Source organism: Aulonocara sp. 'chitande type north' Nkhata Bay, linkage group LG12, assembly GCF_057382095.1.
Source record: "Aulonocara sp. 'chitande type north' Nkhata Bay isolate Kocher_YH1m ecotype deep benthic linkage group LG12, A_spYH_male_GT1.1, whole genome shotgun sequence".
NCBI classification, from domain to species: domain Eukaryota; kingdom Metazoa; phylum Chordata; class Actinopteri; order Cichliformes; family Cichlidae; genus Aulonocara; species Aulonocara sp. 'chitande type north' Nkhata Bay.
The window spans coordinates 30,804,068-30,822,992 of record NC_141355.1 but is presented as its reverse complement, the minus strand read 5'-3'; the positions used below and the strand labels follow the sequence as shown (position 1 = coordinate 30,822,992).

Below are 18,925 nucleotides of genomic sequence, written 5' to 3'. Positions count from 1 at the left end.
ATGAAAGTCATTAGTCCCAACAAAGATTGTGTTTATTTAGTACTGATACCAAATAACTCACCGTAGTCTCACAAGATCCATCCATTCATTATTTATAGACACAGGCAACAGTCTCTCATCTCTTGTGTATTAGGAATATTTGGACATTCCCATTTTGGTACAACTTCGGCATTAAACCCTACGTGGATTTAATGATTTCAGTGGATTTTCCTTTATTGGTGATATTTTTTGTTTGTCTTGTAATCTTTATATTGTTAATATAGTTTTTAAATTACATTTTAACAACATTCTAACTCTTATATATTTTTTACTTTAAGAATTCTTTAAATATAAATATACATACATAAATTGACTTGAAATTAAGTTAAGAAATTGAGAATTGGGTTGAGAATGACATGTTTATAAAGAAAAGAAGAAAAGGATTTAGGTGTGCAAACATTGAAAATAAATGATTTTCAGTCCCCTCAAACATTTACACATGAAGGGATAAAGTCTATCGCATCTGCAAACATTAATGAGTAAACTTTACAATGACCATGTCTTATGGGAGGAGACTGCAGGGGCTGCACTGTCATTACATTCAGGAATTAACAATGCTGTTTTACATAAGACGGGATTCATAAAAAGCTTACAGGTCAAAAAAAAGATCTTTGGGGAAGACTCACTGTCAGGGTTCAGGTCCAAAGAGACTTTTTCACAGGAGGATCTCATCTCAGGGAAGAGTATGATAAAACAGGTGATAATTGGGGTTGTGTGTGGTGCTGCCGTTCTGACCGTAGGCATCCTAATTGGTCACTTTGGTATTGCCAAGAGCGGCACCTCTGCACCATCGTGGCTGAAAGATGTGGCCAAGGATGTGGATGAGAGCCTCATTGAGAAGTTCATGTCGGAGGTGGACAACATTCAGATTCAGGAAAATCTCAGGTCAGTTTCCTTATTTTTTAAACAATGTTATAAAATCTCACCAGCACCTCATTTAAAATCCAAAGAGTATAATTTAATACCATTACCATTCATTCAAGTATTTCAAAGGCTAAATTGCCATTGAAGTTTTATCTTTCATCTTCCTTCACAGGAGCCTGACAAAAGTGCCCCATATGGCTACCACAGCTGGAGATGAGGAGACTGTACAGATAATGCTTAAGAGATGGCAAGACCCTGAAACTGGACTAGACAAGGCCTGGAGAGAGGAGTACTGGGTCTACCTGTCCTTCCCTGACAAAAATAACCCTAATACAGTCACTGTAGGTGAGTGAAATGCTTGTGAAAAGCATGATGACAGAGGGAATGGTTACATTATCTTGGTCAAAGTAAACATTACAGTATAAGAAGGAATGGTTTAGTTAGCTTGTGCGGTATGATTAACTACAGTGAAAGCTGCTCCATCAGCATTCATAGGATTATTCCATGGAAGACAAAATCCTTTAAGTACTTTTACATTGTTACGTTTTGGTTATATTGTATATTTTTTTTCCATACATACGTATTTTGTCTTTTAAGAAAGTTCCATTCCATACTCAATCCAACATACCAAGAAAACTGGTATTAAGCGAAAACTATCCACTCTCTGTATTTAACACTCTTTCTAACACTGAGAAGCTCTTCAATCTGCAAGCGCCCTGATGTCTCACAAACAGACCTTTCACCATGACTTGTTAATTTCAGTGAGCCCAACCAATACGGTGCTGCACACAATAAGAGAAAAAGAAAAGCCTTACACTCCGGACCAAAGCGATCCTGAGGTGGTTCAGCCGTACGCAGCATACTCCCCTGCAGGACATGTAAAGGTAAAAAGCTACAGCCTTACGCATCAAGCACTAAATTTAACTTATAAATGCAAATCACTCAAAATAAAACTGAAGACACATCAATTATATTACATTTAAAATATCTGCTTTATTCTCATTAACCAAACAGAGTTGACCAACAGCTTTCATCCTGTTTCTGAAATGGGACAATCTGGCAAAACAGTCCTCAAAGAAACCTCCAGTGTTTTATTGTGTGTTTGTGCACAAACACTGAAATATTCTGTGTCTATGGAACTCCTACACCATTTCTGACCATTAAATTACTGAAAGAATGATAAAATAATAAAATCACATGATAGTCATAATTAGCTTACTTGTTGTAACCTTTGAGGCTGCACGTTGTATGCTTACTGAAATACAGTCAGTATACTTTTAACTGTTGCAGCTACATGACTGAATATTCAAGAAAGATGTTTAAAAACCTCTGCTCTGAACAAGGATTAAGTTGCCGTGCAACAAAAGCTAACAGTGTTGGGTTTAGTTCACATAGAGTGTTTATCTTATCTTTTTGAACTTGCCTTCTCTACCCGTTAAATGCTGACTGTTAACTGCGACCTATTGCATTAACTTTTTACTATTCCTTCATTCTTGGTGTTCTCTATCATGCGGCACTGGGTCTGCTATAATCTATGTGCTGCAGTCCATTTTATTAGTGGCTTTCTACTGTGAACATTGTCTGCTGTTCTTATTATATTTGATATTAATGCTCTTAACTGTATTATTTTATTGTTTTTTGTAAAGCACTTTGGTATGCCTAAGGCTTTTAATGTGCTCTATAAATAAAGGTTGTTGTTGTTTATGTGAAAACCTTAAAAACAAACAGGGAATGAGTATGTGACACAAATATTTCCAGGTGTAAAAGAGATGGGATTTACTTCTGACAAATATTATGGGAAAATTTAACATTGAATGGAAAAATAAATAAATGAATGAATATGCTACAATCACAGATTATTTTAGTGTCACACTTTTCAGTAAATTAGGCAATAGCGCTTGTTTATTGGTGCCATAAACTTCTCAACATCAACTTCAAGGCTAAAATGTCTTTCATAGACTTGCCAAGTACTGATAATTTCACGAGTTATGATGTAGACTGCGTTAGCAAAACGTCAAGAGCCAGTCTGTAAAGATTTGTATCACTGTCAAGCTTTCTCATGGCAGTAAAAAAAATGATACCCTGATTAGGAAAATAGACTGTTCTAGCCCGACTCACTTTATGAATGCAGAACACACAATAATAATAATAATAAAAACCTTTCCCCAGAGACAATACAAAATACATGCAGGCAAACGAACTCCAACTGAAGGTGGCAGCAAAATGCAAAGCAAAAGTAAAGTCAGGGGAAACTGAAGCAAAGTTAAGATAATAGTAAAACACTTGAATGCCAAGAGCTACATAAAGGTTCAAACAGGGACATACAGTGATTCTGTGAAGTACACAAACTGATTACTAACAACCAGATTGATACCAGATTGATATTGATGATAACAGTGTTCTGGACTATGAGCCAATGAGGGAAAGGCAGAGAATGACTAAGGGGTAAAAAAGACAAAGACAGGAAGCAAACTAGCAAAGATACAAAATGTAAGTGGCAAATAAAAGAGGAGCATTAACAGACCATTACATAAACATTAAATGTTTTAAAATTTGGTTACAGAAAGATTTAAATCACCTTTTCTTCATATCAGTTCACTTTTTTGAGTTTCTGTTGCTCACAGAGCGTTTCTATTTCTCATGGTTTTAGGGGAAATTGGTTTATGCCAATCAGGGGAAGCCAAGTGACTACAGTGAACTGAACAAGACAGTGGACCTCAGAGGAACTATTGCTATCACCAAATATGGTGGCGCAGGAAGATCGGCTAAAGTGAGTTTCAGAATGCATCATTAAATCACCGATTTGTACATTTTAAGCCCAATTTTGTTTGGTTATAAGCAAAAACCATCAACTAAGCAACAGGGTTAATTCTTATTGCCACTAGTTACATGTTAGTTCAAACTCTTACTTTAACAAGTGGCATAATTGTTTTATCTAATCTACATAAACACTATTCTGTAGTCACAAACTTTTATATTAAGATACGCTGACATCACGTGAGCTAAAAAAAAAAAAAGAAGATTACCGCCACACACTTCTAGTAAATTCTAACTTTATTAATATAGCACTTTTGCAGCTCAAATTCCTCTAGAGTGGACAGGTTTGATGACAACTGAAATGTAAATTATAAAAGAATAAAAGTGTAAACCAACAAATTACTGTTTACAAAATGCATTATGTGTCTCATCCAGGCCATCAATGCAGCACCATATGGCGTCGTTGGAGTGCTTGTCTATACAGATCCTTTGGACATGAACGATGGTCTCATGTCAGACGCCAATGAGACGTATCCTCACTCCTGGTACATGCCACCCAGTGGCGTGGAAAGAGGTTCCTACAACATTGACTTTGGAGACTTGCTGACACCTCACTTGGCTGCCAAAGGTTAACCATTGCACTTCTCCACACGCCAAAAAGATACACGCTATATAGCTTCAAACACATACACTATGGAAATTTAAATCATGTTTAATTCCTTTTTTATTATTTCAATTCTTAAATGTAATCATTTATTTTACAGAGGAAACATACAGAATCAATGCCACAGACATTACAGGCATTCCTCCTATTCCAACTCAACCAATCGGATTTGAGGACGCCTATCGATTGATCTGGTTTGTGACAAGATAGATCTGCATGTGTAACTGATACAGCCTAACAAAGGTGATGATTACTTTAATAATATATTTTTTCCATTGGTCATTTCAGTGAGTTGGGAGGAGAACCAGCTCCAGATGCATGGCAAGGAGGATTCAACTGTACCTACAATTTTGGTGGTCCAGGGTTCAAACCTACATCCAATTTCACCAACAGGTAACCAACAGTATAAGTAAAAAGTTTTAAAAAGTAAAAAACCTTACAGACCTTTTCAACTTAACTATTTTTGAATAATTCAATTAGATAATTTAGAATCAGTGTAGTAAACATTTAATTGCCAGCCAACTTGATCATTTTTATTCACTATACAATTTCATGTCAGATGATTTACACTTGAATAACCAATTCCATTTATACAAATACATGTTTTTGGAGCAGCAGTTAAAGCCTCTTTGTCCCTTTTCTGTGTTGCCTTTCATGTCAGTGATGTAAAACTGGACATCTACAACTATGAAGAGGTGAAACCCTCCTCTAATGTAATGGGTTTTATCAGAGGAAGTGTGGAGCCAGGTGAGACCAAGGTTGGATCGGCAATTTAAGATCAGCTGTTTTGATGTTGTGATTATTTTGTGTAAGTGCTGTGTTTATATCCACAGACAGGTATGTGATATACGGCAACCACAGGGACAGTTGGGTTCATGGTGCGATAGATCCAAGCAGCGGCACATCAGTCATGCTGGAAATTACCAGGGTGCTGGGCAAGATGGTCAAACAGGGTGAGGAGGAGCTGGAATGAATGACTGTTTGTATAGAGTTCTCGATAAAGGCTGACCTCTGTGGCTCTCTATTGTAGGCACCTGGAGGCCTCGCAGGTCCATTATTTTTGGAAGCTGGGGAGCTGAGGAGTTTGGCCTTATTGGGTCTGCAGAATACACAGAGGTGATTTGCAATTTATCCACAAGACTACCCACAACTCCAAGCAATGTGTAAAATGGCCATCTGTGTTAAAGATATAAAGTGCACATTCTTCTACACTTGACCTCGTTCTTGTTTCTGCTCCAGCAATACTTTGCAGCACTCAGTGAACGAAGTGTTGCTTACATAAACGTGGACATTGCAGTATTTGGTAAGAAGCTCCACACTGCACCTGTACATCAGAAGTAAATTTAAATGTATTCCAATCAGCCAGTACGACACAAACAGCTAACAGGGAAAAAAATGCTCCTGGAGTTTTTGAAGAAATGTTAAAAATATAAATCTAAATCTGATTCTTTTGCACATAGTCTGCATGAAATGAAACGCTGTGTTAACACACCTAAGATGAATTTATAGGTTTAATAGTGATGCTCTTGCAAAACAATTGTTGTCTTGCATTATTCAGCTAATGCTACTCTCGGAGCTTCAGGCATGCCATCAATGCAGAATGTCATCTTTAAAGCTTCAAAACAGGTGAGCCCTTTGACTAACTACTATCTAGACAAAACCAAGACTTTTACTGCTCAGAAGTGTGGTTTTTAGCTAATCTGGATCAATTAAGAATCAATGAGCTTATGTGATAGTGAGGCGCCAATACCGTTATTCACAAGAATCGTTACAGTTTCCTCATTTTGGTTAGATTTTAGTGAAACTTGAACCCAATAAGCATCTGATAGGTCTTCGTACTTGTAGGTATTGGTCCTATTTACAGGCACTTATCCATTTTTACAAAAATCTCTACCCGTCCTAGACTATTCTAGAGTATCTTTCCGACTTTACATTGCAATAGTCTGTCAATCAAGATGGATTATTTATCATATGAATTACTGACCTTTGTTTTCTAGGTTAAAGCACCTGGCCACGAAAAATCTGTGTATGACAACTGGTTACAGTACACAAACAAAACCAGCCCCACCCATGGATTAATTCCCAGGTAATAAACTGCAGCCATATCTTGTTAATCTTGCATTGAATCTTGGAAGAACAGTTGTCTAGGATTCTATTCAAAATCACTTTTCTCTATTTGAAAGTTTAAAAAAAAACAACAACAACTAGATATTATATTGACATCATAGATTTTATTCCGCATGTTTCAGGTATAAACATATTAGTTTTTTAAATTACCAGTGGCCACAGTAGTGTTAGCTGGTTCATTGTTAGAATGTAAAAGACTTGTAAAACACAATCTGAGCTTAAAACCTAATCAGAAGCAATTAAGATATGCAATTTGCATATTTTGTGTATTTACAATAATGTATGAGATACAGAATTTGATTTTTTGTTTAGTTTTATTGGTTCTATGTCATCATAATCATTTAAATGATCTAACAGACAGTTGGTTTGGTTGGCCAAGTCCTACTTTCTTTGTGATATGTATTTTAACAGAATTTTGCAGTGTTTTCATTATATATATTCATATTTAATTCTATCCCATGTCTCTCTGCTGAAATATCTCAGAATGTGCTCCCAATGTGATGTTTTCTATCTTCTTTCAACAGGATGGGATATCTGACAGGAGCAGGGAGTGATTATGCTCCCTTCAGCCATTATCTAGGAATCACCTCCATGGACATGTCATACACATATGACAAGGTACTAAAGATGTACGATTGCACGATTTGACACATAGACAGAATAATACTGCACAGTTTTGCTTTTAGAGCCTTTTTGTGCAGTCGCAGTAAATGTGCTTTAACTAGCGTGTACTGATTGTGTATTAAAAATAAGAATGATAGATACAGTTAAATGCTCTGGTCATTGAAGCCAGTTGTTCATTGTACATTTTAAACCAAAATAAGCTGCAAAAAGTGTTTTATTTTGGCATTCACATATATTAGGAGAAGGCAGGTGTTAACTGAGCTCATTAAGATAATATTGTAACTATTATTGTATATATATTTGTCTTCACACAGACTAAAACAAATGCTCGGATTTATCCTGCATATCACACAGCATATGACACTTTTGACTATGCTTCAAAGTACATTGATCCTGGTGAGAATTTTTTTTTCCCCCTAGTAGTCTACTTCTTGCACAGTAAGTAGAATAAATGAATCCTTGTCTAACCCCTTTCCTGTCATAGTGCTATGACAGGAAAATATTTTGACAGCAATGGAAGAAAAAGAAAAAGCGTTGCATTTCTCAAGAAAATATTTTCAGAATTGTGGTTTTTCTGTTTTCAGATTTGATCACTGAAAATAAATAATTAGCTGAAAAGAATCAAATTATTCCTTTATAACATTAGCTCATACCTTCTCTTGTAGGCTTTGTCGGTCATCAAGCTGTAGCCAGGACTGCAGGAAATGTCCTGATCCGACTGGCTGATAGCTTGATCCTGCCATTAAACTGCGCTGACTATGCTGAAAGTCTGGAGGAATACCTCAGCACTGCTTTGAACCTATATGAGCAGAAACTTAAAACTATGAACATTTCAATGGGTAAGTACAGGAGATCTTTTGAGAGATGTGGGGGGAGGGGATCTTTTTGGAGCTAGGTAACACATCTTATACTTTAATGATACCCTCTGAAAGTGTCTTGTGCATCTATGTTTTGTCTTGTATATCTATGTTCTACCCCAATAATCAAGTGTAATTAGAGAGAATAAAAGAATACAATCATCACTGGGTGACAGCAATCATCTGTATCTCGTTTCAGAACCCCTTAAACATGCAGTGACCAGCTTTCGTGCTGCAGTTTCTAATTTGGAGAAGGTGATTCAAAGTCCAGACCTGGCAAATGAAACGTAGGTGCACACATTACATACAGTATGTGCACAGTCATATCCACATCCATTCAAACAGAAATGAATACCAGCCCCCTTTGCTTTACCATGTCTTTTTCCTCAGGCCGCTTAAGGTTAGATGGATCAATGACCAACTCATGCTTCTGGATCGAGCTTTCTTGGACCCTCTGGCTTTCCCAGATAAATATGGATTTAGGTAAGAATGTGGCCCAGTGGATTGCGCAGAGATTTCTGTGGCTTTGGAAAATAATAAAATTATAGTGCCTAGTGGAGTCTTCTGTGTCATGCAGGACACAGTACACAATGAGAGAAGAAGGATTGTGGGGGTTAGTGAAGTCCCACTGTTAATAAAACATGTTAATCAAGACATGATTACAATGGTTATGCCTACTATCTTAAATAGGACCAGGATAAGGCCTCAGGCCTTAAGTAACTTTTTAACCCCCACAAACAGCAAAAGACTATGGAGCCACTGGAGCTGGCATAGTTGTTAATACCTATAGTGAAAGAAGTAACAGTGATACACAAACATGGAATGCAGTAGTACGGCATTTCTGGGGCAAGGAGCCATTGGGAGAAGCTAGTGAACAATATGCAGAAGGTAAACACATGGAATGTGTTTTAACAGTACTAGTGATTTGAATATGGCAGTGCCAGTAGGTTAAATCTTGGCCGGCTGCTGTTACGCTCTGTTGATTGTTACATTTAGTAGTCTTTTGACAAGAGATACCAAGTGTAGTGAATTGTTTGTTTCATTGTAACTCAGAAACACATTTGATAACACTGTTGAGCTAATCTTTATTTTGTTGTGTGTTACACAGGCATGTTATCTGGGCCTCAAGCAGTGCTGGCAAACAAACCTTCCCAGGTCTAGCTGATGCCTATGCTAATGCTGAGTCATCAGGGCAGGCCAGCGACTGGGACAAAGTTCACTACCACCTGTCAGTATTAAGCCAAGCCATACTGGGTGCCGCCAGCACACTGACTGATGACATGCAGACTCAAACTTGGAGGAAGTAACTGCACTAACTCAGGAATTTAATCAAAATGCCAATGGCTTTAAGCAAGATTAAGTATACCAGCTGTTGTTAATAGAGGTTGGTTTTGTTTTTGATTACTTTATGCAGTCTTTCAGAAATGAATGAATAAAAATGGAGGAAAGAAAACTTGAAAGGCAAATGTGTTTGGGGCACTAGACACCATGAGGCAGGAACATCTTATCAAAGGAGATTAGACCACAGTTTTAATTTTTCTCTTTTGGTTACAAATGCAAAGATGGTTTTGGTTTCTTTGGTAGAAAACTAGGTTTTGTATCCTATAAATGTATGATATAAATATTGTCTTTATTTTTCAAAAGAAAGCTTTGAGTCTTGAGCATATGGTGCCACTTTCCTCCCACACATTTGTCAGTAATATTTTCACAACAGTAACAGCTGAACATATGTAATGAGAATGTGCCAAGACTTTATTTGTTAAGCGCCCCACAAAGTTGTACCCCTGAACTTCTCAACTGTCTCATAATTAGGAAAAACAAACATACAGAATGCTGTATTGTAAACTGGATTTAAGGCCCATAAAGGAATGGTTAAAAAACTTCCATTGATGCTATTGTGTAATGGTGTAATGGCACATGGAGCAATAAAATTTTACTCGGAAATACTGGTGCAAAGGTTTGTGTGATGAGTCCCTATCCCACGTGTGGGACTAATAAAGGTTATCTTATCTTATCTTATCTTATCAGCAACATAAGAATTATAAAGGATTTTATGGCAATCGGCATAAAATAAAAGATGATGATCTGAGTTTTAAAGAGGTTACATCATTTGTATGCAAGGTACAGCTGGAAAAGAAATTCTGAAGTTATCTATACGTGGTTTAGTTTGAATCGTACTGACAAGCTACAAGTCAATGAAAACCTGAGCACTTCATAGGCCTCCTGCCAGTGCCTATGGTGGAGCTGCAGTACTGACCCCTACCAGCAGGGGTCAAAAATACTTTGACACAAGTGTTGCAAACCCAGTGAAACAGGCTGAAGAGGTACTTTCACACGTTCTCCTTCAGGGATTCTTCCAGGAATTCATTCACAATGCAAAACTGAAACTGCAAATGTATTAAACAAGAAAGAAAATCAAAAAGAGTTTAGCCAAATTATAAAATCTGGTTAAAATTTAAACAGTGTTATTCACCCTCATTTAATCCATCCAATATGCTTTGTTGTAAGTTACACGGAGGTAAATCTAATTTGTCTGCTTTGTGATGTTTAAAGATGCATTCAAACCGATGTGGAAAAGAGGCAAGCTGCCTTTGAATGCCCCACATTAATTTTAATGTATTTATTGACACCGTAAGGAAGGATTAAAATCTCTGGAGATCTACCTTTGGCAGCCCATACCTTGGGAGAGGTAATAGGCAGTAGCAGTAGCACAAATAAACTCTTTAGGTGCAGACACTCAGTGTTTTCCTGAATAAGGTGTAGGATCACTGCATACTTTTTTCTCCTCTCCAAAATCTTCCCACACTATAACCAGTGTATTTCAGGAATGATTGCTTGTATTGTTGGTGTGATATATATAGAGGTTCTTCAGTATTTTTACCAGGGGAATACTTACAAGCCATGGATTTTTTTTTTTCCTTCAGTAGTGCTGTGTGAATAGCATTCACAGAGTTTGACATTCATATTTGCAGAGTTGCCCAGAACAGCAAAGGCAGTCTGTTTTTAGCCACTCAGCACATTACAGCTTGAAGAATTCTCTCATGCAGGATAGTAAACACTTTGCAAGCGTTGGATTCAGATGGATGAAATAACTATGCTCAGGCTTTGTTTTGCAACCTCTACTCAGCTGTTTCCCCGTATACTATATAGTATACGGGCATTCCCGGACATTTTTTTTGCTCAGAGAAATGCTCTTTTTCAGACCGCTCTTCATAAACCCTAGAGAGGGATCTGCCGGAAAGTTGAATACTTTCTGCAATGCCAGTTGAGAGTAAATATTGAACACCTGACATGCAGTGATAAATCCGACAGTATTATCTATGAGTGCAACCCCTTATTTAAACATCCCATTTGCATTGTGACTGATGAGGAAAACTACTTTTGATATAGTCTAAGGAGCTTGGAAAGAAAAGCGTCTGGACTTATTTAGTCCCTTTGAACCCTAGAACTGAAGAAGCTTCTCGGATGAGAGGTGAAACGTCTTCAAGCAACCTAAAGAAGTCCAGACGCTTTTCTTTCCAAGCTCAGACTACGAGGACCTGGATGACTGAGAACCTTCACAGATACTTTTGATATAGACTATAGTTACATCCCGACCTTTAACCATTTCACATGGCAAAGTCAGTATGAGTGTGAACATCAGCCATAATGTTATAAAAACGAAGTGTCTTCGCAATGCCATTCAAACAAGGAGACGACGCTGGGGCTTTACTTGCCAGTCGCAGAGTTTATTATTTTAAATATACATAGACTATCCCGTTCTCATATTAAATACCCCACAACCCGTCCTCCCTCATTATTCCTCCCCTCCCTCACCCTCATTTCTCTGCTTTCTTTGTTCTGCCTCCAGAGAGAAAGCTTGTCTGGCTGAAAAACACACTCTACTTTGTGCAGCATATTGCTTATTAAGACATTTGCGAAAACATAAATTAAAAAAAACAAAAAAACAAAACTACAGCTTGTCTTCCCCCCCCAATTTCTGCTCCAACATCTGACTGCAGAGAACAGTATCTAAACAGGAGGAAATAAAAAAAAAAAGAAAAAAAAGAAAAGAAAACAGCACAGTGTCCCTCAGTCTGGCTACATACAATGAAGTGGATTCCCAAGTTTTAGTTTTTTCATTGGTTTTTTTTGTTTGTTTTTTTTAAACTCGCATGTATACACAGTGGTCTGTACCGTGACAGATAGACAAAAACAAAACAAAAAAAAGAGAATTCCTTTCTTCAACAAATGTCCTGAGTTTGGTCAGATCATGTCGCCGTGTTGTTGTCATGTCGTGTTGTACATGAGACATCCAAACAAAGTGGCCGATTCAATTTCAGCCCTTGCTTTCACTAGTGTTTGTGTCTCTGTTCATCTCCTCTCTGCTCCTCAGAAGGTAAATAACCCTCACGATCAGGGGATGGGACTGTTGTTTACGGCTTTTTTTTCTTCCTTTTTTTAAATTGCTGTTACAATTATTGGTCCAATGAGGCAGTTGGAGCTGCAGGCAGAGTGAAGGACAGTGTGATACGGCACTAGAGGAAAATTCAGGTGTTTAAGTCACAAGGCATGCATGTTAACACTGAACTCAGAGTCACCACCAGAAGTGTTTCTGCTGTTATGCTTGTATCATGTCCCGGGCATGAGTCTTGTCAGTCTGTTTTGGTGTGTGTTTGTGTGTCTGCGTCAGTGTTTGTGCATTTTTTTTTTTACTTTTTTCTTTTAAACAGATTAAGGTCCTGGAAAAGTCCTGCTTTTAATACCATCCATGCTAGACTACCCTGACACCAAGATTTCATCTTTTCAGCAACTGAAGGTGCAAAGAAACCCATGCTTGTTCCTGTGACATTTTCGATCTGCATGTGGGCTCTCAGTGGAGAATAAATGCATAAAAAGCAGGTCTTTTCCAAATACCAACACTGTGACATATGTGCACATGTGTCTTCTGTGCTTCTGGTATTTCTCATGAGTCTTTTCAAAATTTTATATCCAATATTCTAGAAGTCACTTTCCCCTCTCCTCTTTAGGAAGCACACGAGGGACTGCGTTGGCATTACGGAACGTCAAAAGGTCAAGGTGGGATCACACACGGGGGGAGTATTTGGGGTTTCTTGGCACCTCGGTGAAAGATTTCAGCTCATATGGGATCCCCGTGTCCACTTCGATGGATTTGCGGGAGAATAGCAGCCGGATATCGTTGTGCAAGTATATCTTTCCAGATTTGGAGCTCTGGAATCTAAGAAAAATCAGACCAAAAACAGAGGTTGGCAAAACAAATATGATAGAGTTGTATTGTTGATTGTCATTTATGCTTAGAAACATTTACTCATTTATGCTTAGAAATATTTAACCATAGATGCTTAGAAGTGTATAATCCATTGTGTAGTGATAAGTTGTGTGATCTTTAACAGGCTACAGAGGCCTGGTGTGCATTCCACACTGGGAGCATGGGAAAGTTCGTACCTTGTTTAATTGTTATGGTAGGATTAACGTAGTTACATCTGTTCTAGTCTAAGTGCTTTTTTGTTTAGATAAATCTGTTAGACTTCTAGGTGCCAGCCTTTGGGAGGCTTCACAGGGTCACCATTCCACTTGAGCCAAGAATATGACTAAAAGCACAAAAAAGGTTGCAAAACTTTTAAATATTCAATGAAAAATTTATATAACACAAAGTTTTATTAATGTTTTAGTATATAGACGTTTCAACTAAGCTTTTAAAGTCACGTGATAATGGAGCATTTTAGCCTTTTCTGGCATAAAAAGTAAAAAAAACAAAGCAAAACACATAAAACCTTAGTTGTACCTGAGATGTATAAGGTAGCAGAGAATCTTCTTCCTATCTAGCATTCCACTTCCTGGAGACGCCTCGCCTTTTCCCTCAGCTCCCTCCTCTACTGGCACCAAGAAGATGCGGTGTCGCAGGAACGTCATATGATTAACAGGCATGTCATTAAAGTTGTAGGTCACCAGGAACATCTTCACCACAGTTTTGTTGGGATTAAATAAGGTCTGAGGACACAACAGGAATAGATGAGATAGCTCAGCATGATTTAAATTCAATGGCTTAGCTATAATAATTACAGATATGTGACCCTTAAAAGTATAAACATATATATATATATATATATATATATATATATATATATACATATACATATACATATATATATATATACATATACATATACATATATATATATATACATATACATATATATATATATATATATATATATATATATATATACATATATATATATATATATATATATATATATATATATATATATATATATATATATATATATATATATATATATATATATATATATATATATACACTTTTTTTTTTTATTAAGAATGACATAAAATTACCACTTGGATGGTCCCTGCTTTGGGTATGCTGTATCCTTTCTTTCCAAGGGGTTCGAGGGATATTACCCCCTGTGAGAAAAAAAAAGAGACACAGAATACATATCCTCAGTCACTGCAATGATGAAATAATCTGTAACATTTTAATACTTAAAACCTACACGAAGACTATGCGCCATGAAATAAAATGTAGGTGGCAGCGCAGCAGTATGACAGCAGTAGTTTTCCATTTCTGTTCCAAAACACAGATGAAATCTGCATATCTGTATTGATAACACATGTAAAACCAAAAAAAAGGAAATTCAGAAATGAAGTTGATGAACTCTAAAACTACTGCAGCAGAGTGCAGTTGTAAAGGCAGCTGCATGGAAAGTCAAATTAAGAGTTCAAAGAAGTGAATCAAAGGAGGCCTGACCTTCACTATACACCGCAGATCAAAGTAGAAATGAGGAATTAATCTAAAAGTGAAACAGCTGCTTTTCCATTTTTCCAGCAGGATTAAAGCACATCAGGGCTTCCTCATAACACTGCTAAAATGCTTTCTTGGCATATGCAATAAATGTACATTATTTCCCAATGAACTGAAGAACAGCATCGTAGCATATGCACAGAAAGACATTTTCCACATCTGCTTGTGAAGAGGCAAATCAACATCAATCAGACACGTGCATTGTTTTGGTAGTTCTGATCTCTAAATTGGGTTTATTTTTTTTTCCCCAACCAACAAACCACAGCAAACATTTCGTTTATCTTTTTTTCTTTCCTGACTAAGGATATACACAACAACATAAAAACATAGCACAACACACACACAAACACACTGACCAGGAAGGGTGAGGGTGCGCTGTGCTCCGAGATGTCATAGTATGTAACCTGCACAGGCAGGGTGACGTGCTGTGGGCAGTAGGAGCCGCTGGCACCGATCTCTGCTGTGAAGCCTTCAATTCGGCCTGAGGGGGAGAATCGCCCCTTCAGTATGGACTCCTGGGAAGCACAACAGAAGGTGAAATGGGTTGTAGACTTAGAGAGTCTATTAAAACTGTAAATGTCAATTTGACTCACGAGTCAAACTGGGTGGTGAATCAGATAAACCCATGACTGTGAAATCCATAAAGATCCACATTTCTTTTGTTTATTTTAATTGAAACCAAAGCTCAGTTGGACAGTGTTAAAATATGCATCTGTTTACCAGCAACACTGTGAGCATAAAACTGTGAAATAGCAATATTTATTTATTTATTTGTCTGTTTAATTAACAAATGAAACTTAAGATTGAGAATCCATTTCTCATCATTGACAATTAAATGTAGAGGCTGTAGTGAAAAACAAAAGTAACATCTTGACAGTGCTCTCATGAGAACACCTGTCATCGTAAACCAGCTTCTATCCTTGTTTCAACTGCCTAATTGGCCAAGTCCTCTTACATGCAGACAATCAAACAGTTAAAAAAAAAAAAAAAGTGTCAATAATAAATCACAACTGTCTAAACAGAACCCTATACAGATTACAAAATGCAAATGATCACCGTATTAGGTGCATCAGTACGAAAAAATCCACTGTCAGAGCATAATTAAAATAAATCTGTCATTGCAGTCGTGGTAAAACTACTTTCTTCTGGTTTATTATTAATTCCAGCTCATGTTGGATTTAATTAAAGAACAAATTATTATATGTATTTTTTTTAAAGATCACATTTTCCTTCCACCAAAGTTGTCAAACATGACCTTCGGGCTGTGACTGCAGGTTGTCGGGTTTATATTATGTGGATTTTGCATTTTTGAAAGCTTTAGCCTGTCAAGGCTGAGAAACTTGGCTCCAGTCTAAGGGGGATTCAGGAAAAACTGTTTTGGCAGAGAGCCACACTTTTAAAATGGCCATGCCCTGCAGAGGCTACAGCATGTGGACTTGTCCTCCAAAATGCTCCTTAAAACTACACGTGTTTTTTAAAAAACAAAACCAAAAAAAAAACCCTGTGGTACAAACACTTTCCCCCAAGTTGTGTAGATGAATGGGGAGAAGAAAAAAAAAAAAATCACTAAAATTCTTATTTTGTTTTTCCAAATGGCTTGGAGTTGGAATTACAGGTTACAATTTGTACTGAATTACATTACAATGCAAAAATGTACCTTAAAGGTTTCTCCAAGTGTATGCTGCCAAAGAAGAACCAAGATTATCCCCATCTCCATGTGGGACACATTACATTACATTACTAGTTAAAGGAGACCTAATATGTTTCAGCTTGGTTTTTGTCATACATACTACTACACTGGTGGATAATAAACATGGCTAAAGTGTACGCTCAAGGAATTCCTTTAAGACAAATGTTCTGAGTGTTCTTTATGCTCATTTTCAGAAAAAAGTTTTCTACTCTTGGCTGTGTAGTATGTCAATAAGTGCAAATATCTTTAATATGGTCATCTTAGGCACAGCAGCCTCCTCCCATAAGAAGCTCAAGTCTTCTGTTTGTGAAAGGTAAGCAGTAAGAATAAATGGTTTAAATGGAGGACACTTTCTAAGTGAGAAGAGCTAAAACTGTTGCTGTCAGATAGAGAATGAGCTGACAGGATGCATGAAGATAAGATAATGGGGACCTATTATAACAATCATAACTGGTCCTTGTTAATGTTTTGCTTTTGCTGCAAGTAATAAAATAGAATTCGCACCTCAAAGTTGCCGAGCAGGGATCTGCTGATGGACGATGTAGGCCCACTGGAACGTGTGGAACGGCCGGTGTCTGTGTGACTGCTGCTGCGCAGCTGCCGACTGAATATGACCATAAACACACACACACAAAAGAGACCGGTGGTTAGTGGTTAAGATTACACTAATTTAGTCTTAACCAATATGTCACATGCCTCTGAGTGTGCCTGAATATTCGAGTACAGGCACAAACCCTTTAATTTAAAAAACAACAGAAGACCTGCTCTAACTCCCACTTCCTTTCCCAATGTTGATTTTGGTGAAGTCAGTATGACATTGGCTGAGAGTTTTTATAGATAAGTGTGCGCATGTGTGTAGGTGGGTGAAAACAGTTAATAGAGTCTTCAGACCAAATGTGAATAGCGCTGTGCATTTACAAAGTCTATTCAGAGATGCCGACTGACACAAATTTGCATCAGACATTTTGAATAGAGGGAAATATCCATCAGTGCAAGTTCCAAATACTGTGAAAGACTTTCTGCTCAGTTTTAGCCATAGACTGTGGATTCTCCTGGCAATCAGAAATGGGCCTAAACCTTATTACAGTTTTTGGGCAACTGCAGCTGTATGATTCTACTTTGGGACGGTGAGGAGAGGCCTTGGAGCAAAGTGAGCCAAACTGCAGGACTCTTACGCACAAACATTTGTGGATTTACAAAAATATTTTATTTCACGTTCAGTCTGAACACAGCCCAAATTCATTTTTAGTATATGCTGTCTCTTTAATATTAATATTTGACTACAAATGGAGTGGATTACTCACCTTTTTAACCGCAGTCCATTCTTTAGTCGTCTTCCTGATCTTGTGCAGTCTGTGGAGGTCTAAAAAAAGTGAAGACAAATAGAGGAAAGAGTATGATTTGTTTTTTTCCCCTCTGTTAACATCCTGACTTATCATTAAGCTACTCATAATCATAAAGGAGTGCTTGTTTTTCTATGGTGCTGTGAGCTAAATTGTTAAGTGTAATTACATATTTCAGGTGTCCTACTTACTGTGCACTGACTAGTGGTTGTTGTGTCACGCATGCATACATTCCCCATTTCCAGGCTTCCGATGACCATAAAGGCCACCCTATTCTCAGGTGACTCGCCACTGGCCAAACCCATGCTGCCTGCTAGCCATTTTCTCACAGAAAATCTCTCACTCATCATTAACTTATCGTTACTAGCTAATCCTTGGTTATAGTTGCTCCCTTCAGAGCTAGAAGTTCTTTGTCAGCTTGTCAGCTCGTACTCACATTTGGTTAAATCCAAAGACGGCATTTTGAAAATTATCTTGTCCCACCGTTCCGTATGACCTAAAATATCTTATTTCCAGCCTTTGTTTACTGAAATATTGCCTGTGACAGTCTATCCTAGCTGCTTTTCTTTAACTCTGCCTCATCTGTCACTGATTCCCTTTCCTGTTTTGTGTTTTCTTAAGTCTATCTGTTTCTCCCTGCTACACAAACACACTAATCACTTGCAGTCACAATGATCCCACTACTGCATGAAACCAGTGAAACTAGTGAACCCTATTGCAACCATTAGCATACTCGCCATACCACAAACTCAAAGCACTTTCTGGCCTCCCAGTGTTAAAAAATTCAATTCCAGAACCATTTTTAAGCAGGATGTATCAATACATATGAGCATGAGAGACACAGCATACTCATGTGGGGGAACAATGGGCCCTCCCTGAATGGGCTTTATTCTGGAGCTGCTCTCCCTGTTCCAGCGTGGCATGATAATGAGCCAGCCATCACCTCATTCTTTTTACCTTTAGTTGTTCTCTCAGCTTTTGTGTTTTTAATACCTCAAGCCCTTATACAGGACTGTCAGGAATATCCGATATCTTACCTATACTTATTCAAATGCATTTCATTAATCACAATTCAAAATCTCTGATGGCTCTGCATACAAGTTCTACAGGGTTCTGGTTTAAAACGATGACGGTATC

At 37.6% G+C, this 18,925-nt stretch overlaps 2 protein-coding genes across 6 annotated transcripts in view; one reads left to right on the top strand and one right to left on the bottom strand.

The window, feature by feature from the left end:
* Positions 1–514: 514 nt before the first annotated feature.
* On the top strand, positions 515–9,876 carry naaladl1 (N-acetylated alpha-linked acidic dipeptidase like 1). The gene is made up of 19 exons (XM_086315074.1): positions 515–924; positions 1,076–1,248; positions 1,666–1,787; positions 3,554–3,673; positions 4,096–4,288; positions 4,425–4,518; positions 4,613–4,717; positions 4,986–5,071; positions 5,158–5,277; positions 5,355–5,440; positions 5,564–5,627; positions 5,883–5,950; positions 6,322–6,410; positions 6,976–7,069; positions 7,390–7,471; positions 7,741–7,914; positions 8,132–8,219; positions 8,323–8,415; positions 9,041–9,876. The coding sequence occupies exons 1-19, from the start codon at positions 515–517 to the stop codon at positions 9,237–9,239; spliced, it is 2,460 nt and encodes an 819-aa protein (XP_086171200.1). The 3' UTR covers positions 9,240–9,876.
* Positions 9,877–11,653: 1,777 nt separating this feature from the next.
* Positions 11,654–18,925, bottom strand: part of atosb (atos homolog b) — a 29,936-nt gene continuing 22,664 nt past the window's right edge. For all 5 annotated transcript variants that reach the window (XM_086315068.1, XM_086315071.1, XM_086315072.1 and 2 more), the window contains 6 exons: positions 17,750–17,808; positions 16,950–17,049; positions 15,112–15,270; positions 14,290–14,358; positions 13,718–13,923; positions 11,654–13,150 (listed from right to left, as the gene is read on the bottom strand). In XM_086315068.1, coding sequence (XP_086171194.1) covers positions 12,997–13,150; positions 13,718–13,923; positions 14,290–14,358; positions 15,112–15,270; positions 16,950–17,049; positions 17,750–17,808 — 747 coding nt within the window. In that variant the 3' untranslated portion in view covers positions 11,654–12,996. The remainder of the gene's footprint in view (positions 13,151–13,717; positions 13,924–14,289; positions 14,359–15,111; positions 15,271–16,949; positions 17,050–17,749; positions 17,809–18,925) is intronic.